At 39.5% G+C, this 20,349-nt stretch overlaps 2 protein-coding genes across 5 annotated transcripts in view; one reads left to right on the forward strand and one right to left on the reverse strand.

The window, feature by feature from the left end:
- The first annotated feature begins 1,240 nt into the window (after positions 1-1,240).
- LOC308188786 (transmembrane protein 14C-like) lies at positions 1,241-7,739 on the forward strand. 3 transcript variants are annotated; one of them, XM_080578209.1, is made up of 5 exons: positions 1,241-1,392; positions 2,005-2,088; positions 4,311-4,412; positions 6,814-6,901; positions 7,104-7,739. In XM_080578209.1, exons 2-5 carry the CDS (start codon positions 2,013-2,015, stop codon positions 7,159-7,161), a joined length of 324 nt encoding a protein of 107 aa, XP_080434335.1. In that variant the 5' UTR covers positions 1,241-1,392; positions 2,005-2,012; the 3' UTR covers positions 7,162-7,739. The 3 variants fall into 3 exon arrangements, with proteins under 3 accessions (XP_080434335.1, XP_080434333.1, XP_080434334.1); XM_080578207.1 differs by lacking the exon at positions 1,241-1,392 and adding an exon at positions 1,740-1,893; XM_080578208.1 differs by lacking the exon at positions 1,241-1,392 and having other exon boundaries at positions 1,779-2,088.
- A 5,515-nt stretch (positions 7,740-13,254) lies between these two features.
- NFX1 (nuclear transcription factor, X-box binding 1) overlaps positions 13,255-20,349 on the reverse strand; it is a 61,809-nt gene continuing 54,714 nt past the window's right edge. Inside the window, exons 23-24 of one of the 2 annotated variants that reach the window (XM_080578127.1) lie at positions 17,577-17,674; positions 13,255-16,815 (exon numbers count right to left, since the gene is read on the reverse strand). In XM_080578127.1, the coding sequence (XP_080434253.1) occupies positions 16,775-16,815; positions 17,577-17,674 (139 nt within the window). In that variant the 3' untranslated portion in view covers positions 13,255-16,774. Of the gene's footprint in view, positions 16,816-17,572; positions 17,675-20,349 lie in introns of both variants that reach the window. The other variant, XM_080578126.1, reaches the window with a different exon arrangement.

The following is a 20,349-nucleotide window of genomic DNA, read 5'->3' on the forward strand; positions in this document are numbered from 1 at the left end:
CAAAGTTGAGCAGGACAAAGTCAGATAGCTGTACTAAAAGTTCATTTATTTAAAAGTAAGGCATTTTACTGTTGTTTTCTGTACTGCTGGAGTAGTCATGATTTCTCCTGTTTTCAAAAGGTAGTTGGAATTAGACTTTATCCAGATTCACTTTAATAACAGTATGCTCTTCATTATTCATGTGGCTAGAGAAAAGATAAGAGAAAATCAGGAGGAAGAATGAGCTAGATCTGGAGACAGGAATGCAGTCTGTGGGTTGTAAAGTAAGGTATAACTCCAGCTTAACTCTGTGTATGCTCTGGCACTTGAAAAAAAGTGGGCATCATCTGGGCTGCTACGAGATTATTCATGTCACAATAGCAATATTTTCTTGAAGGTAGATGTCTGTATTTAGCTTTTGTAACCGTTCCGCTTATTTAGATAAATGATCGGAACCCCAGATGATCAGAACCCCGTATGCAGTATAGTTGATTTACACGAGCTCAGTTTAATTCAACAATAAAGGGGTTTCAATTGTACTTCAGTTTAAACTTACACAGCTTTTAACTTTTTTAATACCCCAAATGTGTGTGTGCACAAACACTGGCAAATAATATAGGACTTAGAAATGGTTTGTATACATGTCAGGAAAGGTACCTAATCAGATTTTTAACTGTTAACTAGGCTCCTGTAAGTAAGTATAGACTTTTATTTTTCTCTCAATTATGTTTATACTTTATTAACTGTTTTCAGATACCTGTTCTGAAGTGTTTATTGTACGTCTGTACTCAACAAAATGGCTGCCACTATTAAAACAACTTTAATTTTTTGAATTTTTAGATACACGAACTCATGGCCATGACCATCACAATTACAGAAGCAAGCTGTCATAAGCACCAAGAAAAACCCACTCTGCTCATAATTTTAAGAATGAAAAAGCAAAAATTCCACAGATTTTTGGTTCTAAGGTTCAGACTTACAAGTAAACAGTCATTTGTAAAAATCCACTGCACTAACAATTGTGCATCTCATGAGACTCAGAACAGTTTGTGGTCAGAGAAGACAAATGCTAACAGCTTCTAAGGTGAAATGCAGAAGCAGGCCAGGGAGTAGAACTCATATTTCATACACCGTGAGTAAATGTTGGGCTAATAAACAGTGCATTGCCTTATTTGTGTATTTATGTATGTATGTATTTTCTGGCACACATCATCCTTTTCAGAATGTTTTCCATTCTAGTTTTCAGGGAGCTGGTTAGAATGATAGAGGGGAGGCAGCACTGCAGAGGAAGAGATAGCAGTGAGAAAGCTCTTCCTGTGTCAGAAACCGACCGTGGGTGGCACGGGTGAAGTAGACGGAGCCACGACTGTACGGAAGGGCAGCCTGGCAAGCAGCCTCGCAGCTGAGCCTCAGGTGAGTTCAGCAGCTTTGGATTTCTTCCAGTTTTTCTGCACCCCCTCTTGGGGATCCCCAGTGCTGGGATATGAATCACACGTCAGTGAAACGTGAACCGCACGGCATTTATACTGCCTCAACAGCAAACCCTTCCAGGAGGGGGGTTGATAGGTAATGTTGGTTGAGGCACTGTTATGGGAAATAGCAGATCTACATTTCAACCACTTAGGCCACAGAGGGAGTTAAAGTGATACTTTGTGACCATGCAGCTAATTCACACAGATCTGAAAAAACGTGTTCTAGAGAGAGCTGGATTTTGCAGAAAGCGCAGCCCAGTTTTTCTCCCAAAACAGGCGGAAAAGGGAAGTTTTGGGCGGCGCGTTGCTCTCTCGCCTCCCCTTCCGCAGCCTGCTCCGCCCCGGGCTGTGTGAGCGGAGCGCCCGGGGCAGGGGGGCGCAGCCTGGGGACCCTCCCCAGCAAGCCGGGTGTCATCGCTTGGGCTTGGGGTGGAGGGTTTAGGCAGGTTTTCCTCCTGGAGAACATCCCTGCGGCAAAATATTCCCCTCTCTCCCCCTTTTTTTCCCCTCCAGTGTTAAGAGCTGGTTTCCCTCACCACAATTTCTTTTCCAGTTTTCAGCATGGCTGTGGACTGGCTCGGCTTTGGCTACGCTGCCCTGGTGGCATCAGGAGGGCTCATTGGCTACGCAAAAGCAGGTACGGTGCTGGAAGGTGATTTCCAGCCCCCCTCCCCTAAATTTGCGCGAATTTTGCTGGGAAAAGCCTCCTGCCTCGAAGTTTGTGCAGATGCGAAGTTTGTCAGCTTGTGCTGTGTGCTGATAGTTTGGGGCTGGTAGGGTGTGGTGCGTTGGGGGCTGAGCTCTGCTTTGGGCTGATAAGCTCAGTCTGCTTTGGGTGGGTGCTGATACCCTGCCTCTGCGTTGTGCTCTTCAGATAAACTGCCACGAGTTTGCTTCAGAAACCCTTTTCCCCTGATGTTTTAAATATAAACATTCTATAAATATTCTTTACCTTTAAATGACATCACCATTTTTCCCTTAGAGATTTATTCTCATTTTAGTGTTTGATGGTAACAGTATACTGCAAGCTGCACAGTTTTCAGAAGGATCCTTTTTCCAGGGAGAGCTGAGCAGTGCAAATCAGCCCTTGAAGTTGTTCCTTTCCTGGGCTCCCTAGCATAAGCTTCATCTCTGGCCTGCTTTCACTTCCCAGTTCGCCCTTCTCCAGACAGGACTGTGGATTTCTCCCTGCTGCAGTACTGTCTCTTTCCGCTTTGAAAAACTTCTCAGCACTCTTAATGAAGGTGTGTTCCTTCATTGCTGAAGACAGTGAGAAACTTACCAGTAGGTGTGACTACATGGCTGCTAAGGCCTGCTACAGTCTGCTCTCTACTGCCTTAGGGCTCTGAGTGTCCTTTCAGGCAGGAGGGACACTACTGAGAACTTAAATAGTTAATTTCATCTGTATTTCTCAGAGGCCATTATGAAATGATCAATATCTTCTCTTCCCAGATGGGAGGATGTGGTCATGCTGATTCAAGAAGGGAACCCAGGTCAAGGGATTTTTGAAGGGGGAATGGGAGCTTGTATGGAGACATGCAGGGAAATTAAAACAGACAAAAAAAAACACTACCTTGTAATCCCTACTAATAACTTGGAGAAACCAAAAGAAAATTGAACTTTCATCCATAAACCTGAGGTGTTCTGTACTTTTACAGCCAAGTCTACATTATGTACCTTGGGAAGAATATAAGAACAGGGCCAGGGCAAAGTCTTTTTTTTTTTTTCCTTTTTTTTTTTTTTTTTTCCCTCTCTCCCATTAGAGAGTTGTTTTGAGACCCAGGAGCTTCCTGAGCCAGGGGTGGTATGTTTGTCCTAGTAAGTGTATGTGCCATAGGTGCTTAAACAGGGCCTCAAGATAAAATCCAAGGATATGATGGCCGTTTGGGGACTCCCAGGATGCAGAAAGAATTGCATTTACCACAAGTTGGTGCTAAACTGTATTCTGCCCAGAGCAGCTGCTTACTAGAGTGTCTGTCTTTGTACGTGTACAAGAATGTGATGCTTCCCATTATCTTTAGCTCTTGCTTTTTATATTAAAAGCAGGATGTGAAGCAATGTTTTAGCTGCTCTGTTGATGACTGACTGAAACATGATTACTTTCTGGTAGCAGCATGTGTTCCTCCTGTAACAATGACAGGAGATCTTTATCAGCATAGACTTACAACCTCGAGTCCTTTCAATGGTGACCTATAAAAACTGAATATATAAAGGACCGCCCTCAAGTAGCATGAAGTCCTGAATTTTCCATTAGCCTTACTTAAAGTATTCACTGCTTGCAGAGGTCATGCCATTTCCTTACCTGATGTCATCTATAAATTGCCAATCTTGCGGTAGCTCTGGATTATCATTTGTACAGAACGCTTGATCCAAATTCTGGCTATTTGACTCCTCTCTCTTATTTGACAACTCTTTATTTGTCTGAATACCCTCCCGCCCAGTTCAGTTCACATGTCCTTTTTCTGATCATAAACCCTTCCTATTTAATCCCTTTCTACGTTACTGCTTTTCCAGAATTATTATTTGAAGCAACGTGCTTTGGTCTGCAAAAGAAGACCCCGATTCTTTTGCTTTTCTCACTTGTCTTTCAATCATAAATGTATTCGTGGCTTTGCTGGTAATGAATTAAATACCAATGCTAATTTTATCTTGTGCAAGTTCATTTGAATGTGGTTCTTGATTCAGATTAGTGTGGTCTTAAAATCTTCAAAGACTGCCCCCCCCCCCCCCAGTTCTGCTTTATAACAATCAATGCCCGTGTTTTTTTTTTGTTACTGGTAGTGTTTTACAAAGCAAGTAATCTAATGAACAGGTTTATTTCTGAGTTTCTAATAAATGTGTTATCTTTTATTCATTCAGGTAGTGTCCCATCGCTAGCTGCTGGCCTCTTCTTTGGAAGTTTGGCGGGACTTGGTGCCTATCAGCTCTCACAGAATCCAAATAATATTTGGATTTCTCTGAGTAAGTCTTCTAGAGCTTTAGTTACAGGGAGTTATATTTACCCCAAAACAACTGGATACTAAAAATGAGTACCTAAAAGTCTTTGCAGAAATGTTAAACTGTTGGGGCTACAAATTGAGTTTCAATCAGATCTTTAAACTTGTGTTTAGTGAAAATCTCTTTCAGTGGTCAAACTCCACTGCTCTTCCTGGAATGTGAACCACTGGCGTTTTAAATTTTTTGTTTTTAAGAATGTATTGAGAATACATGTGGAAGATCTGCATGTCTTTGTGTGTCTTGCTTAGTGATTTCTCACTACATTCCTGCTTTCCTGCATCCCTTTTCAAAGAAATACAAAGTGTTCTGGGTGACGTCTCATCTTTTTGCTTCTATTCTACAATAGGAGATGAAAATACCTGTTATTCATCATTAGAGCTTGTCTTATGGATATCAAAAAACCTACTGCTAGTGAAGGAAAATGTGTGCTAGGATAAAGTGAAACTTATGTGGTTAAAAAAAAATAAACCAAATACCATTATTTCACATCCTTCAGGAAAAAAAAAAAAACAGTAAACATTTGGTATTTAAAAGATTGTACATAGTATGGTGCGAATATCCAAAACACAGTTTTTGACTTTCTGCCATTTACCATGCAGAGCTCAGGGTTGCCACCAAGTTAGGACACGTTAGCATGCTATCGCCTATCACTTCAACCTCATTACCCCTAAAGCTCATGCCAGTTGCAGAATAACATGACTTGAGCTTTTCTCACTCTCTAGTAAGTTAGGGTACCTTGCCACTGAAATAGACTGAGAATATATGTAGATAATTCCAGCAGCACAGATGATGCCTGACACTTGTTAGGCTGCTATATCTCAGGTACTTGCGGGCATCCACTGCTGCTGAAAATGGTAGACATTGTGATTGACTTTTTTTTTAATGTGTGGAATTACAAAGGTGTTGCTCCATTCGGGGAGATTCAACACAGAAGCAAGCTACAATAATGCAGTTTCTTCTTCCTTCTTTTCAGAACTGGAGCTTCCCTTCTCCCTGACTTTGAGAAGCTAACTGCTGAGAGTCACTGCTTAGTCAGTGCTTAAAGAGGTGCCACTGACCAGAGCATTTGTTTGCCGAAGCTGTGATGTAGCACCTAGCTCTTTGCCATGTAAAAGTCAGAAGTGAAAGGGGAAGGCCCAGCATTTCTCTCTGCTTAACACTGTCTTCAGTACAGTCCGCTTTCACTTCCACATCTACTGGATAGGTCAAAAACTGTACGGTCAGGCCTCAACAACTGGCATAAACCCTGAATGCAGAAGTTTAACAGGATTGAGACATAGTATTTTGCTAAATGTGAGTGACCATCAGTTGTATAACTTAGTAGCATATGGAGTCTTTTCCTCCTCCTTTTCACACCTGAAGGTTTTGGGAAAAGGTATGTTCTGCTGCGTTAGACAAAATTACGTTTAGTTTGGTGCACATTTTTTGAATACTAGCTATTGAATACAGAGCTTGAGGCATTTGGATATTGAAATATTTTAGTTCTTTCCTGTGTGTTGTATCGTGGTCCCAACATTGTACACATCTACTTACATGAGACTGTTAGATGTCCGTGACAATGCTTAGGATGATGTTAGGGAGCAAGGATGCCACAGCTAATACTGAAGATGGTGGCTGGTCCTGCAAGACGTAGTTCATACTAAAGCAGTGGTAGAAGATACGTTTTTCCAACCACCAGTTTTGTGTGTATCTGTTACCACTGGGTAGCAGCTACATGCTAGGGATTTCATCAGTATGATTTTTGCAGAGTTTTCAAAGTATTCAGTCTTTCTTTGAGATAGCGTTCTAGAGATTGCCCTTTCTATTTTACTGTCCCAGTGAAACTGCTCGACTTTTGCCTCAATATTAAATGGTCAGGGTGGATAACTAACTCTCTAGTCTTAGTGGAAGGTGGTTCATAGCTGAAAATGGTTGGTAATACTTAGCACTTACATTGTACTTGCCTTTCGAAGTCTTTTGCAAATATAAGTCAGTTAATTCTCAGAATGTTATGGCAAGTTAGGCAGGAAAATGCTAATCTCCCTCTTAAAAGAAGTGGGGGAATTGCATGTACAGGTTTAGTGATTCACTAGGAAGGACTGGGTTCAGGGCAGTGTAGTGCAGGTTATTTTGTCACCAAAGAAGCACGTTTTGCCGAAGAAACTCAAGGACTGTGTATACTAGAACTCAGCTTAGAATACCTACTCTTCGTGTACTGAGGCGCTCCAGAATTTACACCATTTATTGACTCTTTTTGTCCATCACATGAAATAACCTTTTTTACTTTTTACTTGATGATACTACTTATCTCTGTTCTGTTCTGAATTGTAGCATCTGTCACACGCATGCACCTCTGCTGACTGGACTCTTTAATCTCTCATTTAAGTTACGTCTGGAACATTGACTGCCGTGATGGGAGCAAGATTTTACAACTCTGGAAAATTCATGCCCGCAGGGCTAATTGCTGGTGTCAGGTACAACACAATATACTTTTTTTTTTTTTTAAATCTCCTGCATGTGATTTTTTTTTTTCTTAATTATACTGAGATAGAGTACTTCGTACATCTTTTTTTATTTCTATGCATCGGTTATGTGAAAAGTATCTGAAAATGAATTGGCAAGTTGTTGTTATTATTTAATTCTGTGAACTTACCAAGTGTTTTTCCCCTTACACAGTTTGCTGATGGTTGGAAGATTAGCACTGAAGATGGTGGATAAGCCCCATGAAAAGTAACTGTTCGCTTTACAACTTAATATCTGGATAAGGAAACCTAATAATGAAGCTGTATGAATGTAGAAACAAGAATATGAAGCAGTTTTCTACATGAAGACAGCTTACTGGTTTTTTTTTTGTTGTTTGTTTGTTTAAATGGAAAGAAGAATGATGGGGTGGATAGTAGTCTACTATCTACTAGTGGATAGTACAAGACATACAAGGTGCCATTTATTTCAGTGATCTGGTAGAGCTATTACTGTGTAGTGAAAAATTTGGTCCTGGTTTTATTTTTTTTGAAACACATTTCAGTGTTTAACACTTCCCATTTTTATATTCCAAAGTATACTGACGATGTGTATGAAGTACACAGGACCTGTAATTTAGGAAGTACCCACAAAGTGTCACCAGCAGAAACTGGCTCAGTACAGCACTGTATCTTATGCCTTTCATACTGACTATTACAGTATGCTTTACTTTCTGTATTCTGAGTTGATGATGCATTATGTCTATAACACCAAACAGATCCCACCTTTTTTAGTGTGAAATGATGCTAAAATGTTGCCTTTTTTTACAAGTAAAACTTGTTACAAACCTTTGCTTGATGTTTTTGTATTCTTTCTGTCTGTATGCGGCGCAAAGGTTATTATTATTGATTTTTTTTTACCTTACCTTCTTGTTCCTACCTCAGTAGAAGTCTGTGCAGTGAACTGCTATACAAATGCTGTATTTTGATGGTGTTTAAAAATTACATTTTAAATGGAGGAGCAAAAGATTAAATTTGGGGCCTTCATTAACACATTAATTTCATTTTTAGTGATATTATTGATATTTATTGATATCCTAGGGTACTTACAGTTTGTAACTCATATTCTAAAGTGATAAAAAACTCATATTCTAAACTCATATTCTAAAGTGATATTTTATATAATGACTACTGAAGATTTATTGAAGTTATCAAATTAATTCCAGGTTTTTGAATGTATTTCGTGTTGTGACCTCCTTGTTTCTGGGGACTTAACCTGTAAATAACCAGATTTACAGGGAGCAGCACTGAAAACCTGTGAAAACATCTCTGAAATTCTAGTCTCAGTTAAATTGTACTCTTTTTTTTGACCCTGCTGTAAGTAAAACCCAAGAAAATATTTGTAGTGACCTTAAAATACTTTTAAAGCAGTGAATGTAATTTAATAGAAAATTCTATCACTGCTACAGAATTTTCTAGAGCCATTAAAGAATTAAAGACATTACTACTCTTTTTCGTATCACACGTGCTTTTAGGCACATGCCTAAAAGGTAATTCTACAAATTTTATTTCCTATTTTACTGTTTAGGTTTTGACATGTGTGTGGTGTGTGTTTTTTTCTTTTCACTGAGGGTGTTTTTTATGTAAACTGAGATTATTACTTTTGCATTGGATTCACTGTACTCATGCCATGACTTCAGGGAAGCTTCGTGCTGTGAGCCAGATTGTATCTGGATGTAACAAAAAAGAGTGTTTTTTTTTTTATTTTTAGGAAATGAATAATTAAAATGATTGTTAAAGCTAGTCTTTTCAAAGCACACCCTGAAACTAAAAAGAAGTTAGTTAAATATTGCTAACAGTATCAGCGTGATCTGGAAAGACTGCTGCTTTCTAGAGACGCAGAAATGGGGAAACCAGGGTGGCGCAACGCAGACCGAGTCACCAGGCTTCAACAACTCGGAGTTCAGTCATGCCTCCAGAGCCTGATACATTCTAGTACTGACAGAACAAGAGAATTTGGGTTAGCAAATCCTTATTCCCAAGAGTGAAAGCCCAGGCCCTCTATTGCACGTTACCGTCAGTGCCCGGTGGAAGGTAGGTGGCAATAGGTAACGTGAAGTACCTGCTCCTCTCTTTAGGGTCTCACTCAGGCCTACAGGAGGGAATTTCCCATTCATTTTGGTGGATAAATCATCTTTTGAAAGCAGGAGCTCACCCTAGGCTTTGTAAAGGGGATGTATAAGGGTACCAGTCTTTGTAATAGCAGGTGTTTCCCGTAAGTCCCACAAAGTGCAAGGTGTTGGGCTCCCTTCAGCTGTCCCTCTGATGGGTGCAAGCTCCTGTCCCAGGAGAGGGCTCTGTGGCTCAGGCCAGGGGCTGTCCTGCATGGGGAGTATTGCCTGGGGAAGCCACCACAGCAAAGAAGAGAGCACAAAGTGCTGGGACCTGTGGGAATAGGAGCAACTATTTGCTGGTTTTATTTTAAAGCTAAGCAGTAACTGACAAGATACAGGAATGGTCCTGAACTGAGGGATGGAACCCGGAGTGCCTCTGCCAGCTGGAAAACCGTTCAGACAGACTAAATTTCACCTTTGCTTTATGTTTACTTTGGGCTAGCCCTGGTCCAGGTCCGTTCCCACTCAGGACCTTATGTGTGGCCTCACAGTTTTTCCTTAGAGCCTTTTAGTGGTACCTCATTCTTCCCGCTGACTAGACACAAACCTTCGTATTGCTGAGCGTCTTCTGGCTGAGGTGAGGTGCTTGCACTGGGGCAGCGCCAGGTGTGAATGGGCTGGGAGTGCTACAAACCACCCAGCTGGTGGTCTGTAAGAAAGGTTTTTGGGGGATCGAAATCTCGTACACTTGGGTGCCTCAGTTGGGCCTTACTCTTTACAGATACAGGACAGAGACCTCAAATATGGCAATAATGTACTGAGGTTCAATTGCAGCGTTGGTTTGAGAGGAGGAAAAAGCAATCCTGTTACTCAGTTATCAGTAGATGTCACACCCTAAGCTGTTCTTTCAATTCATGTGACTTTCACAGCCAGCAACATCCCTTTCATTTAGTACAAATGTGTAACGTAGCATAAAAATTTAAGTAACATCACACCAGCAGTACAGCTGCCAGTCTTTTAGAGTAGCAAAGGAGAATGAGAGGACGATGGAAAACATTTCAAGATAGATGGGTTGGGGGGGGGGGGGGGGAAGTAGTCATGGGCTGTCCTACTTTATCCTTTGTTGTAAGAATGTAATGCATGACTGTTCGTAATGCAAAGCCTATCCCCTAGCCCTCGTCCTGCCGTGGGCTTTGAGAGTGCAATTTGCCACATCCCAGTTCTGTCAGTCACTGTGCTGGGAGCTGTTGGCACTCTGTCATCCCTGGCTGAGGGTCTGTCTGTGCTGAAACTAATATGGCCTGAAGTATTAAGCAATTACCATTTTGTGGTGTTACAGTCCCTAGCTTCCTGGTGTTATATTCATGCTTTCTGACTGAACAATTTAATCCACCTGGAAAAATGGGAGGGGAAAGAAAGGTCAGGAAAACCTCCAGGCAGTTACAACAGAAGGAAAGCCTTTGTTCATCCAGAATCCCTGCAAGAAAAAATTGCAAAATATTGCATCAGTAGCAGTCCAGAGACATCTCTCTTGCTTCCTTGAAGTGCCGTGATGGAGCAAATCAAAATGCTTATGCTTCTGTGCCATATCCCAGCTCGAGTCTAGCGCACAGGATACTGTGGATGGTTTTTTACACTCCTTGTGCCTTCCTTCTGAACCTGTGAAATGGAGATGTTTTCTTTCTCTTCCCCTCCACGCACAGTTTGTCTTCTATATCCCTGCCTTTTACTGGATGCTTTTACAGTGCATGGCATGTTCTCTGCCCCAGAAGCAAGGATCAGCAGGTTTGATGCAGTTTTACTGCTGGTAGTTAATACAGTCTGTCCTTGTTTTAATTGCCCCGCCTTCCTCTCACCGAGAACAGCTCTAGAGGTGGCAACAGTAGGTCATACAAGAACAAAGCCTAAACCAATTTACAGAGGATTGCCTGAAACACCAGAAGTGCGCTACGTCTTGGTCTGTATTCTGAAAAGATTCTTAGTGGCAGAACCCATTTGCTGTTGTGAAAGACAGCTGCATTTTCCATAGAAGGGTGAAAGTGGACACATGTCTTGGGAAAAAAATGCACAGAGCTGTAAATAGCATCTCATGGGGTGTCAGAACCAGGTATAAGTCAGGGCTGCCACAAAGGCACCTCACCCATACCACAGCTCTACTCTAGATGGGAGTAAAGCACAGTCAGAAGCAGCTTTCACCCCCTAAAGACACTCACCTGTGCTTCAGATGGGTGCTGAAAGGCTCCACATGTTGCTAGCTGCAATAGGGTCCTGTTGCAAAGTTTCCCATTGTCCTTTTGGGGAACTAACTTCACACAGCATGACACCAGACATCCTGTTTTCCAGTAAGTAACTGGACATTTCTGGTTGTTAGCCTGCTCTGCAGAAGCAGCACAGTACTTACTGAGGAATAAAGGGGAACTGTGCAAACACTGCTCAAAGCAACGGCAGGCGGTAGTACAACAGCAGCCAGGCTCACGATGCAAAGCACCGCTGTCACCACAGCGTGAAAGGAGACATGCCACTTCTAGGCTCAGGCAGCAATACAGTGGTAAGCTCAGAATCTGTGACAATGATGTTTGCCAGGACTCGTATTTATTTTCCTGGGACCCTCTAGTTACTCTAGGAGTGATACAACCACAGCTTGGAGGGATTGTAAGGGAACTAGGAGCCTGGCTACTGATGGGAACCTCTTGGTGACCTATGCAGCCAGGATACCATCCTCAAAGAGATGATGGCTCAGGAAAGAATGGAGAGAATGGAATGATGAGGTTGTCTGATGGCCCAGGATCAAGCTCTACTCGTCAAGCCCCTCTCTTCCCTCTTTTGCCCCTCCTGGGCAACAGAGTTGAGAACCAGGGACCTGGCCTCACCCAAGACAGCTGCAACAGGGCCACTTTCCCTCTGCTCAAGGAACTGCACTACTGCCTCCAAGAATCCTAAGACAACAAAGATCTGGTCTTCAGAATTCAGAATGTTAGTAAAAGATGACAGCAGCGTTAATTAAATAGGAAGGCTTCTGCTGGGAATGCAGCAGAAACTTGACACCTATAAAGGCTAAAACGACAGAAACCCAACAGTCTTTGAATAGTAGTATTTTATCTAGAATTTATCTATTTTTATCTATTTATCTCTCTACTATTTATCTACTAATGGTAAGAGACTGTTGTGACCATGTCATAACTTCCCTGACAATTTTCAAACATGGCCAAGATCTACTATTGATTGAATACATACTAAAATCAATTAGTCTCTTCTGCTGCCATTTGCACACACTGATAATACTGACATGTTTGGTCACTTTCTAGTCAGTGACAGTCCTGAACTGCATGTATTTTTTTAGGCAGAGATTTCCAATTCCATTTCCAATTAAGATCTGTTTTGCAATGCTTACATTGCATGTAACATGTCACTTCTCAGGATATTTTGGAGCATGAATATAAGTCTAAATTATGAAATTATGGCAGATGAGCCAATAATACAGAAGATTTTGAGTCGTCTTTCAAGAGCTCTTCAATCTCAGATCATTTCTTGAATTCCTCTGAGCCATCCCGCACTCCACCTGACATACTAGCTCAGGCCACAGCCTGTTACTCACTTCTGTGACTTTTGCCATTGGAGATGCATTACTTGGTATTATAAAGGTTTCAGGATGAAGCACCTCAAAACATTTCAAACTTTTTATTTTCAGACTGTTTGCTTTTTGAGTCTCCCTGCCATGTACCAAATTGTGTTGGCTGTCTTTACCATATTGTATGACCACATTTGTCACAGTGTATTTGTTAAATCTAATGACCTCAGAGACTTCTAAGTGGCATGAGTCCTCTCTGTCCCTCTCACACACTCCCAAATACCACTCTTCTTTAGAGTCACCGTTCCAAGTGAATGGTGGGCAAACAATGATGAAATTACAATTATACATTTTATTGTCAGGTAGCCTTTGGGAAGACAAAGGGTTTTTCAGATAACCAAAATGTAAACTTCCATTCTGACAATCAACTCTCCTGTACTACTGAATCCCAAGAAGGCAGCAGGTAATCTTTACTATTTCCCACGGAGTCCCTCTTTACTTGCTTCAGTTTTCTTACAGCAAGTTAAAATCACTTCAACTTCAGGACATTGTATGTGATATTTCAAAATTTGAGGAAATGGACTCCCCAAACTTCCATTTAAATCTTTAGTTTTTCTCTGTGATACCATATCAGTCTCCCAACCTTGGAATACCAAGATAAAACTTGCAAACAATTCCAAAGCACAGAACTTTCAACTTGCATTTATTTCAGGTTTATAATGAAAGTCATTTTACACCAACTTCAAAAAATCAAGTAAAATAAAAAGCTTTCAACAAATAACTTAAGAAAAGTGATTTAGAACAGTTTTATTTTGCTTATTTCCTTATCTGGCAGATATTGTACAAAAGTGCCACAGTAGCAGTGATACTGAAGTCTACTTACACATCTTACACAATTTTAGGTTAAATCCAAGCACTGAATACTCAGAGCACTTTAAATGCATTAAACAATACAGATCAGTAATAGCACAGCCCAAATGCCAAAATATCTATTTTATACACAATTTTAAAAGCACTTAATGAAGTTACATGACTTCCAACTTACATCACACAAGTTATTTCAAAAGACACTTATTGCAGAGTACTTATATCAAATAAATCTGCAAGAAATAGTATTATTCTAAGGGCTCTGGAAAATGACTAGCATATTCAAGCTTAAGTCTTGGTTACAGTCATGTCAATAAGGTTTTTGCTACTGACTTCACTGATGCAAAGCTCTCTCTTATTCTCTCATTCTTCTATCAGATAAAAGATGTAAAGGCCTGCTCATGGGATTTACAAAATAGCTAATCGAAAAACATTTCCACGAGGCACATGTGCAGTATGAAAATGAGTTATCATAGATTTCAGAACTGCAGTCTTTAGTACTCTTCAGTATTAAAGTCACAGACATTGCAGCAAAAGCAAATGAGAACAGAAAGAAGAGCACCACTGTTAAACTGCTGAGTTCCTTTTTAAGGCTATGTTACTGTGTTCTGGGAAGAAAGACATCAATACTTTTTGGTTTTGGTATTAATTCCCTGGGTATGGTATCACGGTATCATGTTTTTAACCAAGTTATTAAAATGCATTTCAAAGCAAACATTTTCATACATGTGACTTGCTTCATAACGACAGTCTCCAACAGCCGTGATACAGAGATGTGTAATTTACACATCTATGTAAAAGAGTTAATATATGTGCAGTTAAGATATTTAGTAATGAACATTATGATTTCTCAGTATGAACAGATTCAGTATAATTAAGTAGTCCAACTTGAGAAGCTGCAGATTACCTGGGTTTTCTTATTAAAAACAGCAGGCTGCAGAAGTGCATCTCACCAGGTTCACATATTTACGTTAAAGCCATAATTTGATTTAAAAGAATGAAACAGAGATAAATATAATGCTACTAAAACCTTTTAAGTTTTAATATTTCAAATCAGAGGTGCAAATGTGAAACATTAGCTGTATTCATATGAAAACGTGAAAAGTTAACAGGCTTCAGCTTTATGCTGTTTAATATCAACTAAATCACTTAGGTTGTGTGTGTGTGTGTGTGTCTGCGTGTGTTAGGTCTACCTACAGAATACCAACTTCATTAGCCACACATATGCTGGAGCTCACTTTACCTACACTTTCAGCTCACCGGACGTGTGTGGCAGGCTCCTGTCCAGAACCAACCTTCGTAGTGTAACTAGATACATTCTCCCTGTTGGTGTTACCAGCCTGAAAACACTGCTCTCTTAAGATAGCTCTGGGTTTCTACACAGGAATTAGCCTTTGTCTAGCCACAGTGAACTGGCACTTGTCTGCAAGCACTGGAATAGATACATTCCTCACAATGATGGGACTGAAGAAAAGATTCCTGGAAAGATGCAAAGTAACTAATTTCTTTAACTTTAGCTGAACTTCACAAAGCAGTACGCCTTGTAGGATCAAACAACAATTTGCTTAAAAAATAAGGGTACTATAAGCTTTGTTAATTTATTCTTAGTTTTTGTTCTCAAAAAGTAAGACAAAGAGGTAAAAGTAATTTAAACCACTATGAACAAATTAAAAGCCTGAACAGTCTTGAGAAATGAGAGTCCTTCTGGTAACTGTTCTACCAGAAGGTAACTGGTGACATGCATTTGAAACATTTAGAAACACGTACGACTTTCTTTTATGCAAAATAATAAACACACAAAAATATGCAATAACATGTTTTAATTCTGAAAAGATTTTGGGGGCAGATATCATCTGCGACTTTGCTGTTCATTGTTTCACAAGCTCAGGATGTTCAGGATGAAATGTAGCCACAGAATACTTCACATTTAAGACTAACCATTTTGTAACTACGTAAATTTAAGTACGGATCCCTTCCTTTCATTTTCTTGGCTACAAACCTCACACTACAGCATAGTAAACTAGCTGAAACCCAAACCATCAAGGCTTTCATGAGGTCTGTTTCTTTATTGTTCTAAGCCCCTTTGAACAGCAGCAGCCTCTGATGCTGTACAGGGTACTCACCTCTAGTGCTACATGTAGCCACAAGGAACAAGAAACAGAGCAAACCAGTGCCAAATGAAGGAAGTTACTAATTGAAAGAACCATCTCCCCTAGACAACATGTATCACTCAAAGTCAAGAACTGTGCCACTTTGTAGGTCTGATCAGAATCACCTCTCTCCCACTTCAGCTCGTGATCTGGAAACAATTCACCATCTAAGAGAGTGTTATACCGTTTATACCACCATCCCATTTTGTTCATGGCATTTCCCATGCAACAAATACCTTCCACTGGCAAAGAGCTAAGAAACATGTTCTTACAAATTTTACAAAAATTGTTCCAGATTCATAATACACTTAGACCAAACTTCATACATCCCCTTAAGCTTGCACAGTACAGAAAAAGGTAATAAACCATTAACAAAAACCATGCAAAAAAAACAAGACCATCAAGCTAACATATCTAAATAAAAACTAAATCAAATAGAACACCAAAATAATATACAAAAGCTTATCTTGTTCAAGGTCTTGAGTAACATCAATAATTTTGTCTTTTTTTTTTTTTTAATGTCAAATTTGAGGTAAAACAAAATAAGCCTTAATTCCCCACCTTCCACAAGTCCCAGTTCTTCAGACACAAAAGGAACCTGTGCTCTTAAGTGGCATTTAGAGCATATACTTGTACTTCAAGACTGACTAAATTTTGTATTTCCTTCCATGCAAAGGAGTAACTAAAATTCCCAGATTTACCACATTAACATGGATATGAATTAATAAAAAGATGAAAATGCTTTATGAATATTCCCTTTAGTGCTTTTAACAAAGATTATTCCTGGTTTAGTTTAAATTGTGTGAGATATGTTGAAGTAAATCTTTAAGATTTATTGTTGTTCTCACTACTCAAAAGAATCTATTTGATTACCAGTTCTCTCACTTTAAAGGCATTGATGGAAATTTACATCATTCTGACAGCATATTAGATAAAAAAAATGCAGCAAACACAGGTTGAAAAAAATTATACTACTGTTAAGTACTATGCAGTGATGTAAACTATAAAGTATCACGATCTAATTTTAGATGTTAAACCATGAACATGCTGAACAACTGATCATTTGACAGATAACCAAAAAGTGCCTTGCACAATAATTTAGTATCTTCACCTGTAAGCTTCTGTATCGTAATTCTACATCAACCATTTCAGTCTTGGACATCAAAGTAGTCAATTACTGGCTCTTCTTTTAATGGTTTGGATAAACCACTGCTTCCACTACTCCTGAAATTATAAGAATATTAGATGTTACTCACTTTGCATGAAACACGAGATGAAAGTAAGTTGAAGTCACAAATTTCCGTAACATCTCAGTGTGAGTATGCATGCTGCACTGATAGATGGCATGTTCTAAATTATGTTCTAATGGAAATATCTTAATGCTTCAGAAAACATTTAACTATGATTTTGGGGGAAAAAAACATATACTTGATCAAATTAATATATATCAGTGCATGGCTGAATTGATACAATTTGTTTTCAAGTTTTACCAGAAACCACCATTTATTAGTAATATTTACTGCAAAAACACTAATGTACTGAAGACTAAATGTTAAAACATGCCTTTAAATAATAAAATATAAACATAAATAAAAATAAATTTACTAACTGTCCTAATAAATTATTTTATGCCAGTAAGACACTACTCATCTTTTACACAGCAAAGTTAAAGATATAAAACACCCCAAACCTCCAAAACATTCATCTCTTCTCAACTATGTAATCTTTATAAAAAAGAGAGGTCCACAATATTTGTTTTTTTTTTTTTACTGCTCTTATATCATAGTCAATCCTACATTCTGTTCGCATTTCATTTCAGGTTTACTTCTGTGGACAGAAAAGCTTAGTGCAGGCTGCAAGCTCCGAAGCAGCATGTAGGTTGAGAAAACAAAGACTAAGGGAGCATAAAATTGAAGTTCATGAACACTCTTCCTTAAGTTAATCAGCACAAAATTGAAGAACACCGTTTTAGAAACACATTTCTTACTTATCTGTTTGTTTGTAATGAGGAATAGGAGGTGGAGGCCTGTTCTGCATTTCTTTATCTAGCACAGAAGTTAAAGTATTGCTTGGACAAATGGATTTCCCTCTAGAAAAATAAAAGAAAAGGTTATTTTATTCAATAGGAATTTATATTCATTAAGAAATTAGGGCAAAAAAGTTACACTTAAAAGTAGTGGTCCCAGTGTCAGAGTTCATATTTGTATTTCATCTATATAACTATTTAATTTTCATAGAGTCACAGAATATCCTGAATCAGAAGTAACCCACAAGGATCGAGTCCAGCTCCTGGCTCCACACGGGACTACCTAAAAATCAAACCATATCTCTGAGACTGTTGTCCAAATGCTTCTTGAACTCCAACAGGCTTGATGCCACAATCACTTACCTGGGGAGCCTGCTCAAGGGCTCAACCACCCTCTCAGAGAAGAACCTTTTCCTAATATCCAATGTGAACCTCCCTTGATGCATCTTCATGCTGTTCCTCCCTTGGGTCTTATCACTGGCCACCAGAGAAAAAAGATCAGCACCTTCCTCATCTCTCCCCCTCATGAGGAAGCTGTAGGCTGCAACAAGGTCTATGTTCACAGATCATTGCATCTTTACAATATCCAGTGCTGTGGAATCATGTTCTTAAACTCTGGCAACAAGTCGCATTAAACTTACTCATCACTCTGCACTAAAACTAGGCCCCTGTGAAGCAGTCCTCTCCAAGGAACAGTAACAGAATCACAGAATGGTTTGGGTCAGAAGGGACCTTAAAGATTACCTGATTTCAACCCCCCTGCCATGGGCAGGGACACCTCCCACCAGACCAGGTTGCTCACAGCCCCATCCAACCTGGCCTTAAACACTTCCAGGGATGGGGCATCCACAGCTTCTCTGGGCAGCCTGTGCCAGGGCCTCACAGTGCAGTGCCACTTCCTTACCAGTTAGCCCAGGTGCATGAGACCAGAAAAATGATATGCACTAAGAAATAAAAAACAAATAATCAAACAGCTCTTCCTGCCCTCCACTTAAGTTACTATCTATTATGCAACCATAACCGTACAATGAAGCATCCCACTTCTGCTTGTGCCCTCTGCAATACAAGGGCCACCCTGTGGCCATGGTGCAGGGCAGTATTTTCTCCAATACAGGAAGACAGTATGCTTTAGCACGTCCCTAGGCTTGTATTGGCTGTGAATGACATGCAACTTCAGTACTGCACAGTCCATATCCAAAGCCTGCACTGGCTGGAGGCAGGGAAAGGATATAAAAAACCATGGAAATTGCTTTGAAAGATTATTACAAAAAGGCATCTAAGCCAAAATTTTTCAAAATAAGTATCCTACACACTCTATCTTTAACAGGCTGTGGAGATGTCTTAAAGTTTCCTATGAGTCACTTTCAAGAGTTTGCTTTATTTCAACTTCCAGTCATGGTTCCAGTGTAATTGCAAGACTGAAAAGCCTTCCACCACCATTCTGGTACACTAAACAGCATTGCTTTCCTATTTATATCTGAATGCCTCTTCTTCTTAGGAATGTTTCACTACCTTCTGAGATGTAGACTCTTCTCTGAATATTACTTGCACATGATACATTTTTTGGCTAGCTACTTTTTATATGGAGAATAAATTAGCTTGGCCTCTCCATTTCCAAACAGGTAAATAAATGCTGCTTCTTGTCCTTCATTCTTGTCCTCCTATTTACACTGCATTCATAACTTAACAGTAAATTTTATTCCACATTGGAAACAAACATTTGCCTGAACGCCTATTTATGACTTTATAATTTAAGGTAACCTTAGCCTTTCCCATTCTTCTGTTCTCACAAGTACCATTATATTTAAAACCACTAGTATACATACAAAGAAAATAGCAGACGAGTAACTATACATTAAATTATATATTTATAACTCTAACATTGTTGTTTATTCTTATATACAGCAAGTCACTGACTTTCTGAGCAACCCATTCCACAATTGTTACATATTGTATGAATCTTCTTCCTGCAACTGTTTCAAACCTGATGATTTTAATTTGTGCCCATTACCTTGTCTGTTGAGAGAAGAAAGAGAGAATATGCATTCTCTACTCAGGCTATGATTTCAGGTATCTTTGTGACAACTCTGCAGTACCTTTCCATGCATTTTCCAAGATGACAACCTGTACCTCTTACTGTTCTTAACAGTCTTCTATGTCTCTGACAAACCAACTTAGAATGCAAAGTAGGAGTAAATGAATTTACACTTACCTAATGTGACCAAAACACTTAATAATTACACTATATTGTTATTATTGAATAATGTTCTGTGCATTTCTGAGCTTAAAGCTGCATTTACATAGAAATTATGAGGTAAAAAATCCTACAATTATTTTATCAGAAAACTGCCATAACATACTAAAGTAATTTAAACATATTAACTATATAGTTATGCATTAAAATTTAACCACATATTAAATCTCTCTCTAAAAATCTATATAAGCCTGGGTATAAAGATATATTTATATACTCACCTACATATATAATTAAATTATATATAAACATTAAACGAAATGCTGTTCCTAGAAGGAACACCAAAAACATGGGCCTTATAGGGATGACTGTTCTCAAGAACCCTTCGAGGATGCCTCAAGTCCATACAAGCTACTTATAAACACTGGTCACTACGTAACAGGCAAGCACCCCTTAATGACAGTGCCCGAGGCTCTGGCACCCTGAACTATCAAGGGAGGAAACTAGTGCAAGTAAGATAGTCGAGGAAATCACTGACAGGCAC

Source organism: Anser brachyrhynchus (genome assembly GCF_964034855.1).
Source record: "Anser brachyrhynchus genome assembly, chromosome: 2".
In the NCBI taxonomy this organism is placed as follows: Eukaryota; Metazoa; Chordata; class Aves; order Anseriformes; family Anatidae; genus Anser; species Anser brachyrhynchus.

Bases quoted from the DNA above. Each gene is read 5' to 3' on its own strand.
- LOC308188786 (XM_080578209.1), top strand. From the start codon at position 2,013: ATGGCTGTGGACTGGCTCGGCTTTGGCTACGCTGCCCTGGTGGCATCA. The intron at 2,089-4,310 runs GTACGGTGCTGG...TTATTCATTCAG, and splicing joins CATTGGCTACGCAAAAGCAG to GTAGTGTCCCATCGCTAGCT. The intron at 6,902-7,103 runs GTACAACACAAT...CCCCTTACACAG, and splicing joins GGGCTAATTGCTGGTGTCAG to TTTGCTGATGGTTGGAAGAT.